Source organism: Grus americana, chromosome 1 (genome assembly GCF_028858705.1).
Source record: "Grus americana isolate bGruAme1 chromosome 1, bGruAme1.mat, whole genome shotgun sequence".
NCBI lineage: Eukaryota > Metazoa > Chordata > Aves > Gruiformes > Gruidae > Grus > Grus americana.
In genome coordinates this window covers 130844602-130863176 of record NC_072852.1, presented here as the reverse complement: position 1 = coordinate 130863176, position 18575 = coordinate 130844602, and the positions used below count along the sequence as shown (strand labels likewise).

The 18575-nt window shown below is 56.2% G+C and overlaps 2 protein-coding genes across 5 annotated transcripts in view; one reads left to right on the top strand and one right to left on the bottom strand.

Moving 5' to 3' along the window:
* POLA1 (DNA polymerase alpha 1, catalytic subunit) overlaps positions 1-4956 on the top strand; it is a 208126-nt gene extending 203170 nt beyond the window's left edge. For all 3 annotated transcript variants that reach the window (XM_054808263.1, XM_054808237.1, XM_054808245.1), the window contains one exon: positions 3700-4956. In XM_054808263.1, the coding sequence (XP_054664238.1) occupies positions 3700-3869 (170 nt within the window). In that variant the 3' untranslated portion in view covers positions 3870-4956. The remainder of the gene's footprint in view (positions 1-3699) is intronic.
* Positions 4957-8870: 3914 nt separating this feature from the next.
* On the bottom strand, positions 8871-17311 carry ARX (aristaless related homeobox). 2 transcript variants are annotated; one of them, XM_054839185.1, is made up of 6 exons: positions 16992-17311; positions 15123-15840; positions 13779-13824; positions 11705-11774; positions 11443-11620; positions 8871-10156 (listed from the first exon to the last, which is right to left on the bottom strand). In XM_054839185.1, the coding sequence occupies exons 1-6, from the start codon at positions 17182-17184 to the stop codon at positions 9916-9918; spliced, it is 1446 nt and encodes a 481-aa protein (XP_054695160.1). In that variant the 5' UTR covers positions 17185-17311; the 3' UTR covers positions 8871-9915. The 2 variants fall into 2 exon arrangements, with proteins under 2 accessions (XP_054695160.1, XP_054695156.1); XM_054839181.1 differs by having other exon boundaries at positions 11443-11774.
* Between the last annotated feature and the right edge of the window lie 1264 nt (positions 17312-18575).

Here is an 18575-nt window from a genome sequence, read left to right as displayed (position 1 = left end):
TTTTTTTAATTTCTATTAAAATAACTGTATTTTTCATTTGTATATTTGTTTTGGTAGTATCTTTTGTATGCTTTGCATGTGTATAAATATATGTCTTTATGTATTTCCGTATATGCATTCTGCAGCAGTGGTCATCTTAAAAGATCACTTGCCACTGAACTTGGATATGATTAAAACACCGATGGGGTGATAATAGGCATAGAACTATTTCGGAACGTGACTGACTACCAAAAGGCAGTTCCAGTTGGTTTGCGTAGTTTAGTTTTCAGAAGGCCTTAGGTGCATTATTGATTAAATTCTCATTTAGGAAGAAAGTAGGAGCTTTTATATGCATCTCTAAGTTGGATGGTATGGTAACTCGAAGGTATTGACTGGCTGTGTGATATACGACGGTCACAGTTGTCTTTTACTCAGAGGAGCAGAGAGTGATGCTGGTTGTCATTCTTACTCTGCTGTGTGGCAGCGTAAATAGTCCCCTTTCTAACCAACCTGGTGGGAAAAGTCAATATCCCATCAGCAAAGGAGGTAAACACATCAGGAGCTGTGTCCTCTCTCATCTTCCCCTGCTCTGTATTACTACAGTTCTTTAAATCTCTTCTCCCCAGTCATCAGATGCGCTTGTGTCATTCAAATGCACGGTGTGGCTGTGCTGCGGAGACAGCCGCTGCCTGCCTCTCCTCCCGGAGCTCCCGGCTCCCATTCTCTTATAATTGAAACTTCAAATTGGCCTCATTACTTCAACGAGGCCCCTCATATTTCTCCTTTTTTTTTTTTTTTTCAGTCCACCCTTTCCTGCTTGCCTCTACGAGGGTAATTGCATCTAAGAAATGTTTGAAGCATACTGTCAGAAAGGTTATCGCATGTAATTAAAGTTTAGATTTAACGTTGGGGGCGGGGAGCGAGGCGCTCTGTTAGTGGGATGGCTGGAGCCTGAATTCGCCCTGTATGTGGGCCTGTATTTTTGTTGCCTACTTTCAGCCCTGGTTTATTGTTTGCCTCGTCGTTCTCATGATGAAGGTGCCTTCCTGCTCTGTTCACGTGTGCCAGCCGTTTCTGTGCATCGATACGTTTCACCTTGGTCCCTCCTGAGCTCTGGGAAGCTTTAAACTATTTTAGCCTAGTTTTGAGCTGCGAGGACGGTGTTTCCCACAGTTCCTTGGTATAAAGAGCATGGTTTTGCAGAGGTGGGAGCAGTGGCAAGTGAACCCACTTACTACATTATTTATTTTGAATTTTTTATACATTTTTTTAAAATGCGTAAACTAGTTTGTGCTGAATTTGTGTCAAAAATGAGTTTGCTGGCTTTATGGATCTGGTTATTACAATTTTCAAGGTTTGTTTAATTAAACTCTACATTTAAATAATTTCAGGATCATTAAATGTGTTTATGCCATAGTGACTTAAGTCTGTTAATGAACAGATTATTGTAATCAAAGTTTTTATTGTATTAATGGTGTAGTTTAAGGAAATTGTAATTCTGCTAATAGACATAATGTCATTACTGTCTGGATAATGGTGAGGATGTGGTATCTTCAATTATCCTCTGTTTGCTTACTGCCCAAAGCTGGCAATATAAATACCCCAAACTTAATATTACAGCACGATACACATACCTTCTTCACAAGGATGCACGAAAGGTGCTTACCGAAGTGCTTTTAATCAGCCTATTCAGTTACTCAAACTGGCGTCGTTAATTTAAATTTTAATTTAATTTTTAAAGATTTGATAGCATCATGCAGAGCAATTGAGCTCAGTGGAACTTTGTGAATAACGTGGAAAGCCTAAGCAGGTGGCAATTGCTCAGTAAAACATTACTGTTTGTATCGTATCCAGTAGTTAATCTGCTGAGCTCATCTTAAAACATCTGAGGCTCTGCAAAAATGTTCGTAAATCCTCAGGGAGGAGGAATTCACAAACCCCAAAACTGTAATAGCTATTTCTGTTACCATGCCTCCCTTCCACGCCATCTCCTCCTGCAGCAGTCCTTGACTTGGCTGCTGAGACAAAGGTGCGTCCGATGGGACGTCTTCATCTCAGTCACATCGCAGAAGTGACTCATCACAAAAGTGAGTCATTTCTTCCCTCGCACAGGTGGACTCAAAAACCCAGCGTCTCCCTCTTCTCCAAACCCTTCTCTTAAATAAGCTCGGCTGTTTTAGAAACAACTGATTTTTCATCTTAACTCGAGCCGTGTAGTAAAAGCCGTTGGAGAGGGGACGGAGGCTCCTTTGCTGCATGTTCAAAGCCTGAGGAGCGCAGTACCGGCGTTGTGAAGGCGACAGGAAGAAATGAGACAACGGCTTTTAGGCAAAGGTAGCGAGCAACAGCAGGATTGTGTTGGTTGCTCACAAGACACATGCTCACGCCATGCCTAAATGGCTTGAAAGCTTGACCTTTAAGTACCTGTGCCGTGCTCTCGTAGTTCTGCTTGACCTGGAGTCCCTCCAGCCTAACGGGGGGGGGAGACTGTCTGGGAGGGCACCTCATTTTGCAATGCATCCTTCTCGTGTGGTCAGTAACGCAGACTATCCAGCGCTGCCTGTTCTTAGGTGTAACTGCAGGCGCAGGCTTTCGGGTAGGAGCTGGTGTTTCTAGAACATGGAGTTGGTTGGAAAGAAAGAGCACAACTGCACAAGATCTGCGTCAAGCTGGCGTTAATGTCTGTCAGTAGAATATTTTGCTCTCTTAGTCTTTGTCCACAGTCTTTGTAAAGCAAAAGCCGGACAGCCACCCACACAAAATCCCTGGATTTTTTTTGATGTCATAAAATTTAACAGCAGCAGCAAAACAAACAAACAAAAAACCCCACAGTTTGGGCTTCACTGCTGAAGTATGTACAAACTCATGCATGTGAGTTTGCACACACACAAATGTACAAGTGAGTAAATGTCTTGCACTCCAGACATTTCTTCACTCGTGTTACCGATAAAGCAGTTAGGAATGGCTTGCTTCATTCATGTGTCAGGTGAACCTGATGTCTTCTGGTTGAGCTACCGAGCATCATCTCTCCATTTGAGGGTAGGATAGCATGGAATTTCCCCTGTTTGTGCTACTGCCCTTTTCCTTCCAACGCCTCCGTAGTGCTGAGCGTCACAATTTCCATCCTGCACACAAGGTGCGTGTGAGAACACACAAGACGGTGACAAATCTGTCCCAAGTTGTGCCGGTGCCAGCATTAGCAGCAGCAGGAACAAGAGAAGTGGGGCATGGTTTCCTTCACTTCTGAAGCCAAACTTGGGCAGAATCTCTCCCTACTTCAGACCCCTGCGACTCTGCGTAGTTCTCACTAAGGCACCTGCTCATTTTGAATGAGATCCTTTCAGAGCCAGCCCTGCTATCATTTATTGTCTCTGCTGTGACTTAGTGAACCCCCATTTCGCTCCAGTTAGGCGAGACATGACTGGGCAAGCGGTGCTTCTTGCCAGCTCCTGGCAGGAGCCGCTGCAGCTGTGCCGGTGGGGCTGAGGGAGCTTCAGCCTCGCTGCCATATGCAGGTTCAACGTGGCCTCTAACAGCGCTGTGGGTGGGGAGGCAGTGGGAAGGCAGCAGAAGTTGGGAGAGCTTGCCCTAAATGTCATCTTAGCTATGACATTCACCTCATTTTAAAATACCATGATTCACAGTAGTAGTGAATGCAAAAGTACTGGTTTTTTGCGGTCATTTAATCCTCTGGTTTTGTTTTTTCCTTTGTTCTTTTAGAGCATTTCAAGAAGTCACTCAGGAACGAAGTCTCTGAGGCCTACAAAAGACTGAAGAGCACTGTAGACAAATGCCTGTCCATGAGTGGCTACTCAGAAGTGAACCTTGGCAAACTCTTTACCATCAGTATAGGAAGATCCATGGGAGAGTCCAGTAATGAAAGACTGTGATTGACTAAAAATGGAGGGAGACGAGAAGCTAGTTCCTTGTTTAACAGTAACAATCTCTTAAGCAATACTCCATTTCAGTATGCACAGTGATGTTTTAATCATCTTGTCTCTTCAGAGGAGGAAAAACGGAAGATGAAAACGGGATGTATGATTCACGTGTACATGAAATATTCGAGGTGTTTTTATCTTCCACTCTTTTCTTCGTTCAGAAGCCAGGGTTATTAAAATACGGAGTAGTTGATTTTTGCAATATATTTTGTTGTGTATTTAGACCTATGAGGGAAAAGGGGGTGGGGGAATTGCTGCTTTAATTGGATAATTCCCAGTGAGAGTTGCTGGAATGTAAGTGATCCTAGACTTTGCTCCAGGGTATTTAGTAGAGGTGCTCTCAGGAAGAGAGGTTAGTAGAGGTCTCAGTAGGAGCACTAATGTTTTGCCTTTTCACAGTTTATCTTCTTCCTGATCATAAACATACCAATTAAAAACAATACTAAACCTAAATGCCTTTAAATGTCCTCATACCTTCTGAACAGAAGAACGACTGAAACCTGGAGGTACTAAAAATAGGGACCATCTTTTTATTAAGTCTTCAAGCATAGTATTTTCCCATGTTGGAAATTTCTGTGTGGATGTAGAGACATGCACGTGTACAAAACCCGTTTCGTACATATACAGGATATAAATATATTCCATTCCTTTCCATACGAAGTATTTGAAAGTAAGCAATCGATAAGGAAAAATATGTTTTGGATGGCATTGTAACCAATAACAGGGGAAGGGAAAGTGGAGAATCATTGTTGCTGTTCTGTAATAATTACTGTATTGAAGGTTTTAAAGGTTTTATAAACAAATTGTATTTTTCATTTACTTTTAATAAAATGACAAGCAGATATGACACAAAAAGAGCTTAAATTTGGGTACATGCTTCTGTGCACAGAATATTGTACTCATGGTCTCCGTTAAGTTTGCAATGTGATATATTAATGTAAGGTTATAAAAATTTTCTTTTAAATCTTTAACAGTATAAAATGTAAAGTTTGCTTAACAGTTGAAGGAAAGAAAAATAAAGTTTTCTAGTAAAAGAGAATTTGATTTGATCATCTGACTGTTGAAAATTCTCCATGTGAGGTCATATTGCTCCAGACTTTTCCTGGTTTTACAGAAGTGCTCATGTGTCCGTTTTTAGGGTGGCCAGCCACTAACAAAGGGAGCTCGAAGAAAAGGTAAGAGCATCAGCAGGAATGTGTTGGGCACCGAAGGGATACATGTCTCTGTTTGGTTTAGAGTATTTTATGCTGTTCATTTGTCCCTAAAGCGGCATCGGAAGGTGCCATGTTTCAGTCTGGGTAACGTCTATTCGACTATGCCTAAATACACAGTCGCTTTCTGAGCAACTTTTGAGGCTAAATCCTTTCATTTTTACTCACGTTCAGTCGCAGTACATGAGAAATCGAACCTACTCAATGCCTGGTGCTGCGTTGGTGGTGTCCCACCCCTGGCCAGTTATCGTTCCTTCCCAGCATCTTTAGCTGGGTTATTGTAAAAGAGACTTTATTTGGAGGCTTGTGTTGGAGCGAAGGTGGTGTCGCCTAGATGACATGTTGATGTTGCAGCTTTTTGAAAGATCCTGGCTTCCTGTAATTTCACGCAGGTTTTTTTTTTTTAAGATTTTTCGTGTCCAACCCAATTAGGATTATGAAGATATTACTGGTACTAACCAGATAGAACGCCTTAGGAAAGTGAAAAGTGTGACCTTCTCCTCCAAACGTTAGGTATACAAATAAAATGGATAGATATGGCATAACCTGACCCTGTGGCACTTGTATGTATCTGTATAATTACAGCTGAAGAGCCTGTTAATTTGCAAGTTTAGGGATGTTTAGATTAAATGAGAGTGTTGTGGAATGATTGTGTAGGGCGCAGCAGCAGAGAGTAGCCCTGCGAGGGGCTGGGGGGAAGCGCCGCTCCTCTGCTGCCCGAGCGGCGAGGGGCAAAATCGTGGAGCCCCCCGCAACCCCAAAAAAGGGGGGGTCGGAAATGAGGGCTTTTACCCCAAATTAAGGCAATTTTTGATTCCTCTCAGGAGAGTTGGTCAGATCAGAGCTGAAGTCTTGGCACGGAGTAAACTGGTTGTGGGTTGGGGTTTTTTCCCCCCCCCTTTCTCTCTAATAAGCTCTGGGCACCGTGCCTCGTCTTGGCCCCGGAGGAAGGCTGGGAAACGCAAAATCATCTTTATAGCGTTTAATATTAAATGGAGCTGGTAAATGCAGCGCTCTAAATAATTTGGGAAAGATTGAAGTTCGGAGGTTTGCGTTTGGAGGCTGATCTGGCTCGAATCGCCTGCCTTGCCTCGCCTTTCCCTCCTCTTGTCCCTCGTTCCTGCCCCCCCCCCCTTTGCCACCCCCCATCCTCCCACCCCCCCAACGTTGTTAAAATTAAGGTTTGTGTTTATTTGTATTTATTTGCAGTTGGGGAAGAGGAGTGTTGATATATGGAGACGGTAGCCAGGTTTCGCTGATGACATATGTGATCCGAAAAAACAATTCCCATCCGCAAACACGTTTGTTGCTGTGCCAAAACCCCCTTTCTCGCCGTCACAGGCGCTTTGCTAACGCCGAGCTGGAGCACATCTTCCCTTTCGCATCCTTCCCCGTCTTCTGCAGAGCACCTTAAATGTGCCTTAATTGAATAGTTCTCCCGCACCCTCCTTATAGCAGTTTAATAGATTAACTCATCTGTGCCAGCTTCAGATTTCAGATTAAAATTCCTTCATCCCGAAGGCAGCATTATCAGGTTGTTGGAGGCTGTTTTCAAACCTTGGTTTTGAATAGCAGCGGCTCTGCATTAATTTAACCACTAAGCTAATAAGTAGGTTTCGTTTTGTTATGCTAAGCTTTATTGCTTTTCTTTTGATCAGAATGGTGTTGTTGAGCAAAGCAGCAGACAAGGCATTCTTTGATGAGGGAATTAGCGCTCTATTCTTCCTCTATTATTCATAGCACAGTGGAATATGTAAGTACCTGAGGGTGTCAAAGGAGAGCAGGCTCTATTGCAAAGTGTTCGCCTTGTTTCTCTCAATAGCTGACTATGAGATGATAAACCGCTTAATACACTGCACTAATTGGATGAGAGCAAAAAGAGATGGGAATTAAGGCACGGCGAAAGGAGAAAGTGCTACCAGCCTTCATTCACTCTTTCACCACTTTAACAGCACCAAAGGAGGCACAAGCTTTCTATAAGCAGACTAGGGGTTTTGTGCGGAGATAAAATGAACCTGTTAGTGGATTCAAGTAATACACTAATTATTGCACAGTATAAATACCACTACTGGTTTTATAACACGGAGGTAAACTTCTTTTGAGAAGGTTATAGGATTGCTTGGCAGCAGTATAGATCCTAATAAGGGACCAGAGTAATAACCCCCTGGATTAACAAAATTGCTGCTTGCAGAAGTATGATTCGGGCTTTTACGAAGATTTCAGCGGAATGAATAAAAATGACTGAATGACATTTCTTAATGCGTAATGGCTTGATAATGATTCCCTTTTCTATAAGGCAAAAAATGTATATTTCAGGCTGCACTGTTAATAATGTCCAGGGAACAAGCCTTATTTTTCCCATAATTTTTTTTTTTCGCGCCTATGGTGGGTTTGAGAACTTAAAAATACGGCTGGGGGCGGCCGGGGGGGGGGGGGTGGGATGTGAAACGCCGTGGGTGGAAGGGAGGAGCTGCGGGGAAGGGTCGCGGCGGGCTCCCACGCGCGGTGGCTGCTCCGGCGGCGCTTCCCGGCCGGCGACTCCCGGAGCCGGGGCCACCCCGGGGAGCGGCCGGGCGGGACGGGACGGGACGGGCCCCCTCGGTGCGCTGGGGACGCCGGGCTCTTCCGCGGTACCCGGCCCCCGGGCTGCCGTTGTGGAGCGATGCCGCCATTAGTTCAAATCACCCCAGAAAATCCCCCGAGAACCCACCAGCGCGCTCGGAGGGCTCGGGCCGGCTCCACGTTGGCTGCCCTCGGGGGGCCGGGCCGGGCGGGGGGTACCGGGGCCCGTCGGGGCAGGGAAGGGGAGCGGGTTTTGCCGCCGCCCTCCGCGGGGCCGGGGCGGCGCGGGCGTTGCCGGCAGATGCTGCCGTCCCTGCAGGGGGTTTCACGCGTTCCTGCTCCGTGGAAGTGGTACATGAGAGCGCCGCGTCCAAAAAAAAAAAAAAAAAAAAAAAAGGAAAGAAAGAAAGAAAAAAGCGGGGGGGGGGATTAAACCTAGCAGTTTTTTCCAGGGGAGAACGGGGGTGGACAGAGTCAGGGCACAGGCGCGGAGAAACTTTCCTGCCCCCCGGGAGGGATGCTGGGGGTGCGGGGAGGCAAGCCACGCATTCCCCCAAATCCTTGGGGTTTTTTTCCCGGTCCCTGGCTTTCGGCAGCGGCGGAACCGGGGGTTGCCCCATCCCCGCCCGGGGGGTGCCGGGGGTGCGTGGGGCGGCTCCCCGTGGTGTGGAGTCCCTGGCACCGAGAGGCGACCCTGGCACCCTCCTCGGCAGCGCCCGGTGCGGAGCGGAGGGGACACGACACGGTGCCCACGGCAGAGCGCGGGCAGGCACAGCCGTGGGTGCCCCCCTGGCCCCCGCGAGCTGCAAATCCTTTTACAAACGTGGCCGCCGGCACCTCGCGGCCCCCCCAGCTCTGGCGATCGCCCCCAGCCAAGTCACCCGCGTCCCCTCTCGCCCTGTGGGGGGTTCCCGGCAGCGTGGGGTGGCGGTGCGCAGCCCCCGGCCGCCCCGGCGGGGCTCAGACCCGGGTGCCCCCGGCCCCGGGAGCCCGCAGCGCGGCACAGGCGGCGCCGCAGCCCCCGCAAGGACCGGGGTTTTTTTTGTTTGTTTTGTTTTCTTTTTCTTATGTTCCTTTTTTTTTTTGTTAAACATATATTTTTGTTTATTTTCTGAACGTGGCACTTCTCCACCGGATAGCAAGGAAAAGTGTTAACAATAACGACATTACACGGAAAAAGTACTGTACCATCGCCTCTTGAGGGTTTCAGAAACCTCTACAGTTAATAAGTTAAATAAAGGGTTTGTACATAAATATTTGTCTAGGAACCCTATTATATCTACAACACAGTAAGAATCTACAGAATGACAAACTTTTACAACACTACACTGAGTGCAATTGTTTTATAACATTTCAAATATACAAAGCTCTGTTCTTTTTTATAACAATGGTATGTACAGAATCAATAATCACAGTTTAGTGACTTAAACAGTCCATATTCTAGCAGTGTATTTCCCTTTGGTTTGATATAAAAACCTTGGTTGGTGTAGTGATAAAGAATATAACAAGAAAAAGATATACCCTTTCCCTTAAGTGCACTGGTTATCTTACAGCATCAAATTTACTTTCAGTCTGCACTGGCAGCATCCTTGGTTAGCATATGCAGCGCGCTGCATCAACATGTTAAATAGTTCTCCAGTGCTCCTAACAGACCAACTTAACATCCGAGGATGTTATTTTAAGATGTGGGTAGCTTTCCCCCTGCCTTTGCTTTTTTTTTTTTCCCTTTCTTTCTTTATTACAATTCTATTTGTTTCTTCTTTTTTCTTGCCAGATAAACAGAAGGAAAAAGAATTAGTGTAGGTAACACTAATATATAATAACTTTTATTAGGGCTTTTTTTTTTTTTTTCGCTTTTTTCCCCCTTAATGCTCAGAGAGGGAATGAACACGTCGTACATTTAAGAAATGTACCAGCCAAGGAGTTACTTATTCAGGAGCTTGCAAATGTCGGTTCACTCGTGTGAGGCTGATGTGAAAGGCGCTCGCTGTCTCCAACTTCCTAACTCGAGAACCTACCACAGCCTCAGCTGCTGGTCCTCCTTTTTTTTTTTTTTTTTTTTTTTTTAAATTATTACTATAATTTTTCCCCCCGTTTGGTCTTGATTCGTGCTGAGGTGACCTTTATTTATTCGTGTATTTACCCTTCTCTGTCTCTCTCTCTCTCTCTTTTCTCTCCCCCCTAAAAAAAACCCCATCCCAAACCCCGAGGACGGCAACCGTGTCTTAGCACACCTCTTTCCCCGTGCTGTTCCCGGGGAGGATGTTGAGCTGGGTGAGCTGGGCGGCGTGCTCCTTGGCCTTCAGCCGCAGGGCGGCGATGCTGGAGGCCCGCCGGTCGGCGGCGGCGCTGGCCGGGTCCCCCAGCCCCGCCGAGCCCACCGCGCCCTCGGCGGCCGGAGCCGGTTGCCGCAGCAGGGCCGCGGCGCTGGAGGCGCTGCCCAGGGGGGCCATGGTGGAAAAGAGCCTGCAAGGGAAGCAGAGACCGCCGTCACCGCCGCGCCGGGGCCCACCGGCTCCGCCCGGCCCCGCTCGCCCCCTTCCCGCGGGGGGACAAAGACACGCTGGGGGGAAAAACCCCCAAACCTAAAAAACTCCCACGACGCTGGATGGAAAAATATTTTTTTTTTTGGGGGGGGGGAAGGAGAGGAAAAAAATAATCACCGAGGTTGATTCTCCCCGACTTGCCGCTGTCGGGGCGGCTGACGCCGGGGGTACAGCCGCTCCGGGGCGGCTTTCTCCTTGGCTAGCGCTAAAAAAATAAGGGAAACCCCCGGTACTACGAAGGCCGCACTCGTCCCGTCCACTAACCGTGCCTCGTCCCCCTCCGCCTGCCGCAGCGGGCCGGGCCCCGCGTCCCGCTCCGCGCCCCGACGGGGCGGCCCTGGTCCCGGCTCTGCTGGCAGCCGCCGCCGCCCGGGGGCTCCCCGCTTTGGCCGCGGACGCTCAGCGTGGCAGAGCGCAAGGACGGAGCGCGGCGGCCGCGGAAGCTCGCCCCGACACGAGCCTCCGGAAGCTGCTCAAACCCACTCATGCCCACTGATAAAAATCTGCCCGTGCGGGACCCCACGAGGCGCGGCGCGGCCGGCGGCGCTCAGGGCACCCGGGATGTCACGGCTTCAGCTCATCCCGAACCGCCGAATACCAGCAAACACCCGAGCAAAGCAAAGGCCACGTGTGCACGTAGGGCAACCCACGCCTCTTCAGTTTCTGCGTGGGGGCACTGACTTCTGCGGGCCTGCCCCGCGGGGACCCTGCTCCGTCCTTGCTCCCTACGCGGGGTTGCGCAGCCCCGCGGGGACGCCCGGGCTCCCCGCAAACGCCCCCCCCCTCCACCGCCGCAGTGCCCGCAGACCGGCCGTCCCCACGAGGGACCCGCGGACCTGCGGCAGTGGGGGGGGGGGGGCGTGAGAGCCGCCCTCGCCCAATGAGAGGCCGGGGCAGAAACACGTGACCCGCGCGGCGTCCAATCGGCGCCGGCCGCCAGCGCTCCAAGTTCGAACTCCGGGGCAGCCCGCGCGAGGCGCGTCCTGCGTGGGGCCATGCACCCTCCGCGCCAAGGCCCGACCGGCGGCCCCACGCGGCGCGCGCTGTGTCTCCACGCGCGCGGGAGGCCCGCGGAGCTCCACGGGCGACCGTGGCCGGGGTGTCCCCGAAGAGGCGCGCTCCCGCGGCGGCCTTTCCCCGGCGGCTGTCGCCCCCCCCGCCCCTAGGGTCCCCCGAGGTGCCGGGTCGCGCGTGGGCGGGCGGTACCTGCCGAAGGCGGGGCTGATGAAGGCGGGGTGGCGGAACACGGCCGCGCCCAGGAAGGTGCCGAGGCCGAGCGGGGTCCCGCCGGGGGGCAGCGCCGCGGAGCCGGGGGGCGGCGGCGGCAGGCTGGGGAAGGCGGCGGCCGCGGCGGCGGCGGCGGCGGTCCAGGCGGAGTCTAGAGCTGGGTGATGAGGAGGGAAAGGACTAGCATCAAGGTATGGACTGAGGGGGTGAGTTGCTGACAGGGGACCAGGGAAAGGCAAACCTGGGGGGTGTGTCTGAGCCCCAGCCTTTTCCCTCTTCCGCCACTTAGCCCTACGGTTCTGGAACCATACCTGAAAGCCAAAAGAAAAACCGGTTTTAATACGCCTGCCCGCGCCCTCGGTGGGGCGAGCCCCGCGGGAACCACGCACCGGCCCGACGGCGCCCACTCCTCCACCGCCCCCGCGCGGGGGGCACCCCGAGAGGGCCCGGTCCGCGGGGACCACGCGTGTCAGCGCCGCGCTACAGCTCCAGGCGTTGCCGACCCACCCCGGGGGCCCGCACGCAGCTTTGGCGGGGGCCCCCGGCCCTGCCCCGGACCCCTGGCTCCCGGGGGGGGGGGGGCACAGCAGCCCCCCCCCGTCCGCGTCTCCCCCCGTTAGCCGGCAGGTCGGGGCTCCGGGCGGCCGCCGGCGCGGAGGGCGCCTGGCAGCAGCACTCTCGCTGCGCTGGAACAGCGGGAAAACGGTTTCCCAGTGGGGCTAAGCGGGTTTTTATTCCGCACGCACACCCCCACCGGGAGCTGCGCGGCTTTTGTCGCCGAACTGCATATTTACAAATGATATCGTTTGGGGATCGTGGACTTTTTTTTTTTTCCCCCTTCAGGTTTCGAGCGAGGAAAAATATCACGCTTTCCCTAACGTCTGAAACGAAGAAATAATTTGCGAGGGAACCACAGCATCAAATACACGTTTCGAGGCTGCCCTTTCAGGTTCTATTTTACGAAAGTTAGTTAGGACGCCGCGGCACTGCCGTCCCTTGCCTCTTTTCCCCTCCCCCAAAGCAAAAATCGTGAACTAACTAACACGGGCTTAAAACCGGAGAGGTAGGGGGGAAAAAAATAAAATACCGCATTTCAAAGGAAAGGAAAATATTCGCTTAATAACCAAGTGCGAGGCATCACACGCACCTAAGGAGAGAGACCACATTTGTCAGTTTTTTCGGGCTGGTGTGGGCTGAGTTTTCCCTGTTGGGCTCGGCTTTGTAAGCTCAGCGTGAGATCCCTTCTCTTTCGGAAAGCAAGAAACGCAGCAGCGCTGCGGGTCTCTCCATACAGTTGTACAGCCAGAACTGATCTCCACGCGCGCCCATCTGGGTACCCACGCAGGAAGATGCATCGCGTTCGCGGGGAAGCCAACAGCCTGGCACGGAGGGAGCGTCTCTCCCAGCTAAAACTCAATTAGCAAGCTGTCCTCGCTGCAATTCCCCCTTATTGAATTAATAAGTCTGAGTACACCCAAAGGTAAACGAAGGGACTCTCATAATTCATATTCCCTTAATTACATCTTCTCCCGTGAATAGAGGAGAGAGAAAGGGGGTGTCTTTCTTTTTTAAAAGTTATTTAACTTTCCCACGACTTGTTCCCCTGAGCTGAAAATACTGATTTGCTGTCACATCTCTGTTTGACAATGGAGAAATGTGTCAACAGAAAGGAGGGGACAAATCTCATCATTAGCCCCTCTAATGCAAGAAGCTGTTGTGTATTAAATGAGCCATATGGAATTTATTATGCTTTATCAGCGCCCGATTTTAACTGTAAAGTGATTTGCTCAGCTTCAAACCCAGAGACATCTGTTTTCTGTTGGCAATCAGGGCATCCCAATGTTTATCGTCTCTTTGGTTATGAGACCCGGGTTGGGAAATGCACTCTGGTATGGGGCGGCAAACACCTTTAATAGCATTGCACTCACTCACTATTAGATCAATGCAGGCTTATTGCTATCAAAAATGGGAAATCAAATAGCATTAGCCAGCTCCTTGTGCAGGCGGAGAGGAAATCAAACAACATTTCGCCTTCAAATGGCCCTGTTTGTTCTAGCACTAAGTGGGCTTTTATGAAGCCCGATTGGAGATTTGATGGCAGCCAAATACCCGGCTTGCGGCCGAGCGGGTCTCGCTAACAACCGAAGCCCCGTGGGGGCCCCCGCGTTTTAATCACACGGAGATTCGCCAGCCGACGGCTCGGCCCTGCCGGGGCCGGGGGCGCTGCCGGGGAGGGCCGGGGACACCCCCGCCTCCTCACCCCGGGTGCCGCCGGGGGACACCTCGGCCCCGGTCCCGCCGCCGCCACCACTCACCTGCACTCGGGCTTCGGTCAGATCGAGCCTCATGGCCAGCTCCTCCCTGGGGGAGACACAGACGCCGCCGTCAGCCCGGGGCACCGGGCGCCCCCCGAGCCGTCCCCCGCCCCCCAGCCCGCGGCTCTGCGCGCCAAACGGGCCCGAAATCCCGGTGCCCGGGGGAGCAGGGCCCGAGTAGCTGGCGGACACCGCCTGCCGCCGCTCTCAGCCGGGCTCCGGGACGCCAAGCCGGCCGCTCGTCGGGAGTCCCGAGTTTTGGCACCCCCCTCCCCGCCGCTCCCCGAATTCACACTGTCCCCGCCGCAACCGCGGCGCAGGGGGGCGGCAGCCGAGCCGCTACACATTGCGGTTTGTATCGCCACAATTAAAGGCAAATCGGAAACCACTGAGGCGTTAGAAAACCTCTCATCAGCTCTGTACCCAAAAGAGGGGCGCTCCCAGCTTTAACCGGGGCGGCGCCGCCCCCGCGCCGCCGGAGCCCCGCGCCGGGCGGGCATGGGAAGCCCCAGAGGGAAAAACAAAGCCGTAAAAACACCAACCAAAAAAGCGCGATATATTCATAGACATCCCGGGCAGCCGCTCCCGAGGCCGCGGCCGGGGGCCAGGCGGCGCCCCGAGGTGAGCCCCGCGGGTGATGCCCAGCACCGGGGGGCGGGGGAACAAAACGCTCCCGCAGAATCTCCCGGTAAAACAAACGAGAAACCGGGAGGGTCTCCTTGATCGAAAAGTGCGGGCTTTAGGGGCTCTGCCCTTCTCTGGGCTAAAGGAGAGGGGGCTATTTTCAGGAAGCGCGGGGAGCGGGCAGACGGCTCTGCCTCTCTCCCTGCTTGCGCTTCCCGCGGTGGAGCCGCCGGCCTGACCCGCCGCCGCGGAGCTCCCGTTTTCAACGGGAAAATGCCCCCGAAAGGGCGGGCAGAGCCGGGCCGGGCCGCTCAGGAACGGCTGCGGGCAGCGAGGGGCCCCGACGTGCCGGGCCGGTATTTTTAGGCAGCGGCGCTTTGATCTCTACCCCTGCCGGGGCTTCCCCGGGCCGGGCCGTGGTCCAGCCCCACGGGGAGCGCGTAACCGATCCCGGCGCCGGTCGCGGCGAGGGGGGAGGAGGGCAGCGGGTAAAAATAGCCCCCGGCGGCGGCCTCCAGGCGAGCCCGCCCGGCCGCTGCCTGCACTGTGACCGCCCGGAGCCCGGACCTGCTCCCCGTCCCCTCCCAGCCCGGGGGTGTCCGAGGCAGGATTCACGCCGGGGGGGGGGGGGGGGGTTTGGAGGCGGGGGTGCAGCACAACGCGGCCCCGTCCCATCCCCTCGAAGCTCGCCCGTTCCACGCTCGGCCGCGGCCCCGGTACCTGGTGAAGACGTCGGGGTAGTGGGTTTTCTGGAAGGCCCTCTCCAGCTCCTCCAGCTGGTAGCTGGTGAAGGTGGTGCGGTAGCGGCGCTGCTTCCTCTTGAGCAGCCCCTCCTCGGAGTCGCTGCCGGCCGAGAGGCAGACGCTCTCCTCGCCATCCTTGCCCTCGCCGTCCTCGGGGTGCAGCAGCAGCTCCTCCTTGGGGGACAGATCCCCGCCCTCCGCCCCGGGGGCCGCGGCAGCGCTCCGGCGGGCCTCCTTCAGTAGCCCCCCGCCGTCCTCGCCCAGCAGCTCCTCCTCCTCGTCGTCCTCCAGCTCCTCTTCCTCCTCGTCCTCCTCCTCCAGCATCTCTTCGTCCTCCTCCTCTTCCTCTTCCTCGGTGGCCGGCGCGGCGGGACCCGGCCGCTCTTCGACGTGAGCGGCGGGGCTGCCCAGCTCGTCCCGGGCGGGCGGCGGCGCCACGAAGGGCGCGTTTTCGCGGTAGCTCTTGCTGCGGCTGATGCTGACCTGGGGCGCCTGGCTGATCTTCAGCGTGTCCCACGGGGCGGCAGCGGGCACCGGGCCGGCGCCCCCCTCCGGCCGCCCCTCCGGCCGGTCCCCCCGCGGACCCGCCGTCCCCGGCGGCAGCAGCCGGCCTCCGCCCGGTCCGTAGAGCCGGCGCAGTTTGGGGGGAAGGTGCAACTCGGCCGGCTCGAAGGGGGGGCTGCCCTTAGGGGAACCTGCGCCGGGAGAGGGCGGGGGTTAGGAGGCCGCAGCAGTGGGACGGGGCGGGCAGGTGTGCGGGGAGAGGTGTGCGGAGGGAAGAGAGAAGAGGGGGGAGAAAGAGAGAGACACGGTCAGTGGGATCAGCGCGACGAGCCCCGGGCAAGATCCCGACCCCGCAGCCCCTCTTCGGGCACCGTTTTCCACTCGGGCACCGAAATAAAACCCCCTCACCCCGTAACCCTCAAGACCGGCCCCGGCCCGCGCCGCTGCTCCCGGCCTGGGAAGAAATTCAAGAAATTCCTCCCGGCCGCGGAGCCCGGCCCGGTGCCCCGCTCAGAGGCGGGACAGGCGCCGGGGGACTCGGGCAGTCCCGGGCCTGCGCCGGCACCACCCGGGCAGCGAACACCGCCGAGCCCCGTCCCGCACGGTGGGGCAGCGCCGGCCCCGCTGCCCCTGCCCGGGGAGCGGCCCGGGGCTCCTCCGCGGTTTTTTCTTTTGTTTTTTGTTTGTTTGTTTGTTTCCCTCCTCCTATCGTCTCCCCCCGCTCCCCAAGTTTTCTTTTGGTTTTGGATGAAGGAAACCCGCCGGGCTGTGAACGCCAGGGAAACGGGGAAAGCGGGAGGGAGGCTGTCCGTGGGGGTTGCCCAGCCGGGCTTCCCGCGGCCCCGGAGGGGCTGCTCCCAACTTTGGGCCGGGGGCGGCGGCTGCCGGCGCCCCGTTATTACCGCCCTGCCCGCTGCCAGGCGCGGCCCCAGCTCGCTCGCCGAGATCCGTTACAGGTTTCAGGCGATCGGGCGAGCCTTTCCCTGCACGGATCACAGCTCGCACCGATTTATTTTCTCTTAAAAAAAATTATACGTATATCGAAAGAAAGAGCAACCTAAAGCAGCGGAACCAGATCTGCACGGAATTAATCTGCCTGAATTTCGGGCACGGCTCTGGCCGCGCTCCCTGGCAGCACGGCAGCCGCTAACGAGCAGGTTAACGGGATAAGGGCGGCCGCGGCTCCGACGCGGCGACGGGCCGGGCGGGCAGGGAGCGGGGCCGTGGCCGAGCGTTGGGCTGCGCGGAGGCGGGGGGGGGGGGGGTTGGCGGGGGGCGCAGCCGGTCCTGTCCTGCCCGACGCCGCGGAAAGGGATCGGGGCGGCAGGGCGGCGGGGCTTACCTTGCGCGGCCTTGTCGGTGTCGGGGCGGGCGGCGATGGCGGGCAGGCTGGGCGCGGCGCCGAGCAGCCGCACCTTGCAGGGGCTCCGCCGGCCCAGGATGCTGTCGATGCAGTAGGAGGACAGCAAAGTTGGCGATTTACTTTTGCACTCGGGGCGCTCGGCGCAGCTCTCCTCCGGATAGGGGCCGCTCATGGCGGCGGCGGCGGGGCCGTGCCGTGGGGCCGGGGCGGGCTGCGGCGGCGCGGACGCCCCCGCGGCGCTGCCCTGTGCCGCCGGGACGCCCGTCACGGGGGGAGTGAGCGGCGGCCGCGGCGCTCTTGAGTCCCCTCGGCTCCACGTGCGGGCAGCCGCCCCCTGATTGGCTCTCGGCGGAGGCCGGGCGGCCGCCGACAGACGGCGCCCGGCAAACCCCGGCTCGGACCGCCCCGGATCGGCGTCCGCCCCGAGCCGCCGCGCTGGCCCCCGCCCCGCCCCGCCGCGCCCCGCCCTGCCCCGCCTCCGCGCCCCGCGGGCGCCCCGCTCCGTGGGGTCGGCAGGCGGCCGGGAGGCCCTCGGGGGGAGCCGTCGGGGGCGGCTGGGATGGGCGGTGGCGGAGCCCCGGCGGCACGCCTCGCCCCGTTCCACCCCCCCCCCCCCCCCGACGGCGACGCCGCTCCCCGCCCGGCCCTAAGCCCGGGCGATGCCCGAGCGGGACGGTGTGGGTCCCACCGGGGGATCCGCGCCGGGTTTTCCCCTCGGCAGCCCCCCCCTTCCCCCCGCCCGCCCGGCGCTGCGCTGCGCAGGGACGCGCACTCGCCGTGCTGGCAGCCGGGGTTTAAAAATACCGGGGTCCGCAGCTGGGGTTTGACCGTAACAAATTCCCGCGCAACGGCTTCAGCGGCGGGGGCGCGCGGGGCAGCGTCCGTCGGGCAGGGCAGGGTGCGCAGCCCGGCGCGGTGCTGGCCGGCATCCCCGTCCCTGCCCCGACGGCCCCCGCCTTTCCCCGCACGCACATCTCCCCTCCGCAGGCGCTTTCGGCGCCGCTTCTGGGCCCGAAGCCCTCCGAGGGTTTTTTATTCCCCTCCTTTTCCTTCCCTCGTCAGCGGTCACGTCCCGGGCAAGTTCAGGCTCCCTGTTTGGGCAGGTCGGGCTCGATTTTGATGGGCACGTTACAACTGCCTGCGTGTGTCCCGCTCACGTGTGCGTTCCTGGTCCCGGACCCCCCACCCCCCCCTGGGCACAGGCACGTCGGAGGAGCCGCTCTCGGCCACCCAAATAACCCGCCCGCTCGCTGGGCGATTCCCGGCCCCGAGCGGCGGAGGGGAGACAGCCCCATTTCCCCTGTTCGTGCCGCAATTCCCGTGCGGATCCCGCATCTCCCAATTACTTAGCCAGTGCGAATTAGGAGCAAAGATAAGCAAGTGTCTGTGTGTGTCCGTGCGGGCGTGAGCACAACGCCGCTTTGGCTGCGCCCACGCCCGTGTACGCACACGCACACTCGCACACGCTCCCGGGCTCTGTAGGTGTCCGTACGTGCCGTGCAGGCACAAGCGTTACTCCCGGAGCCGTCCCCTCCCTGCGAGAGGGCCCTCGCAGGGCTCCTG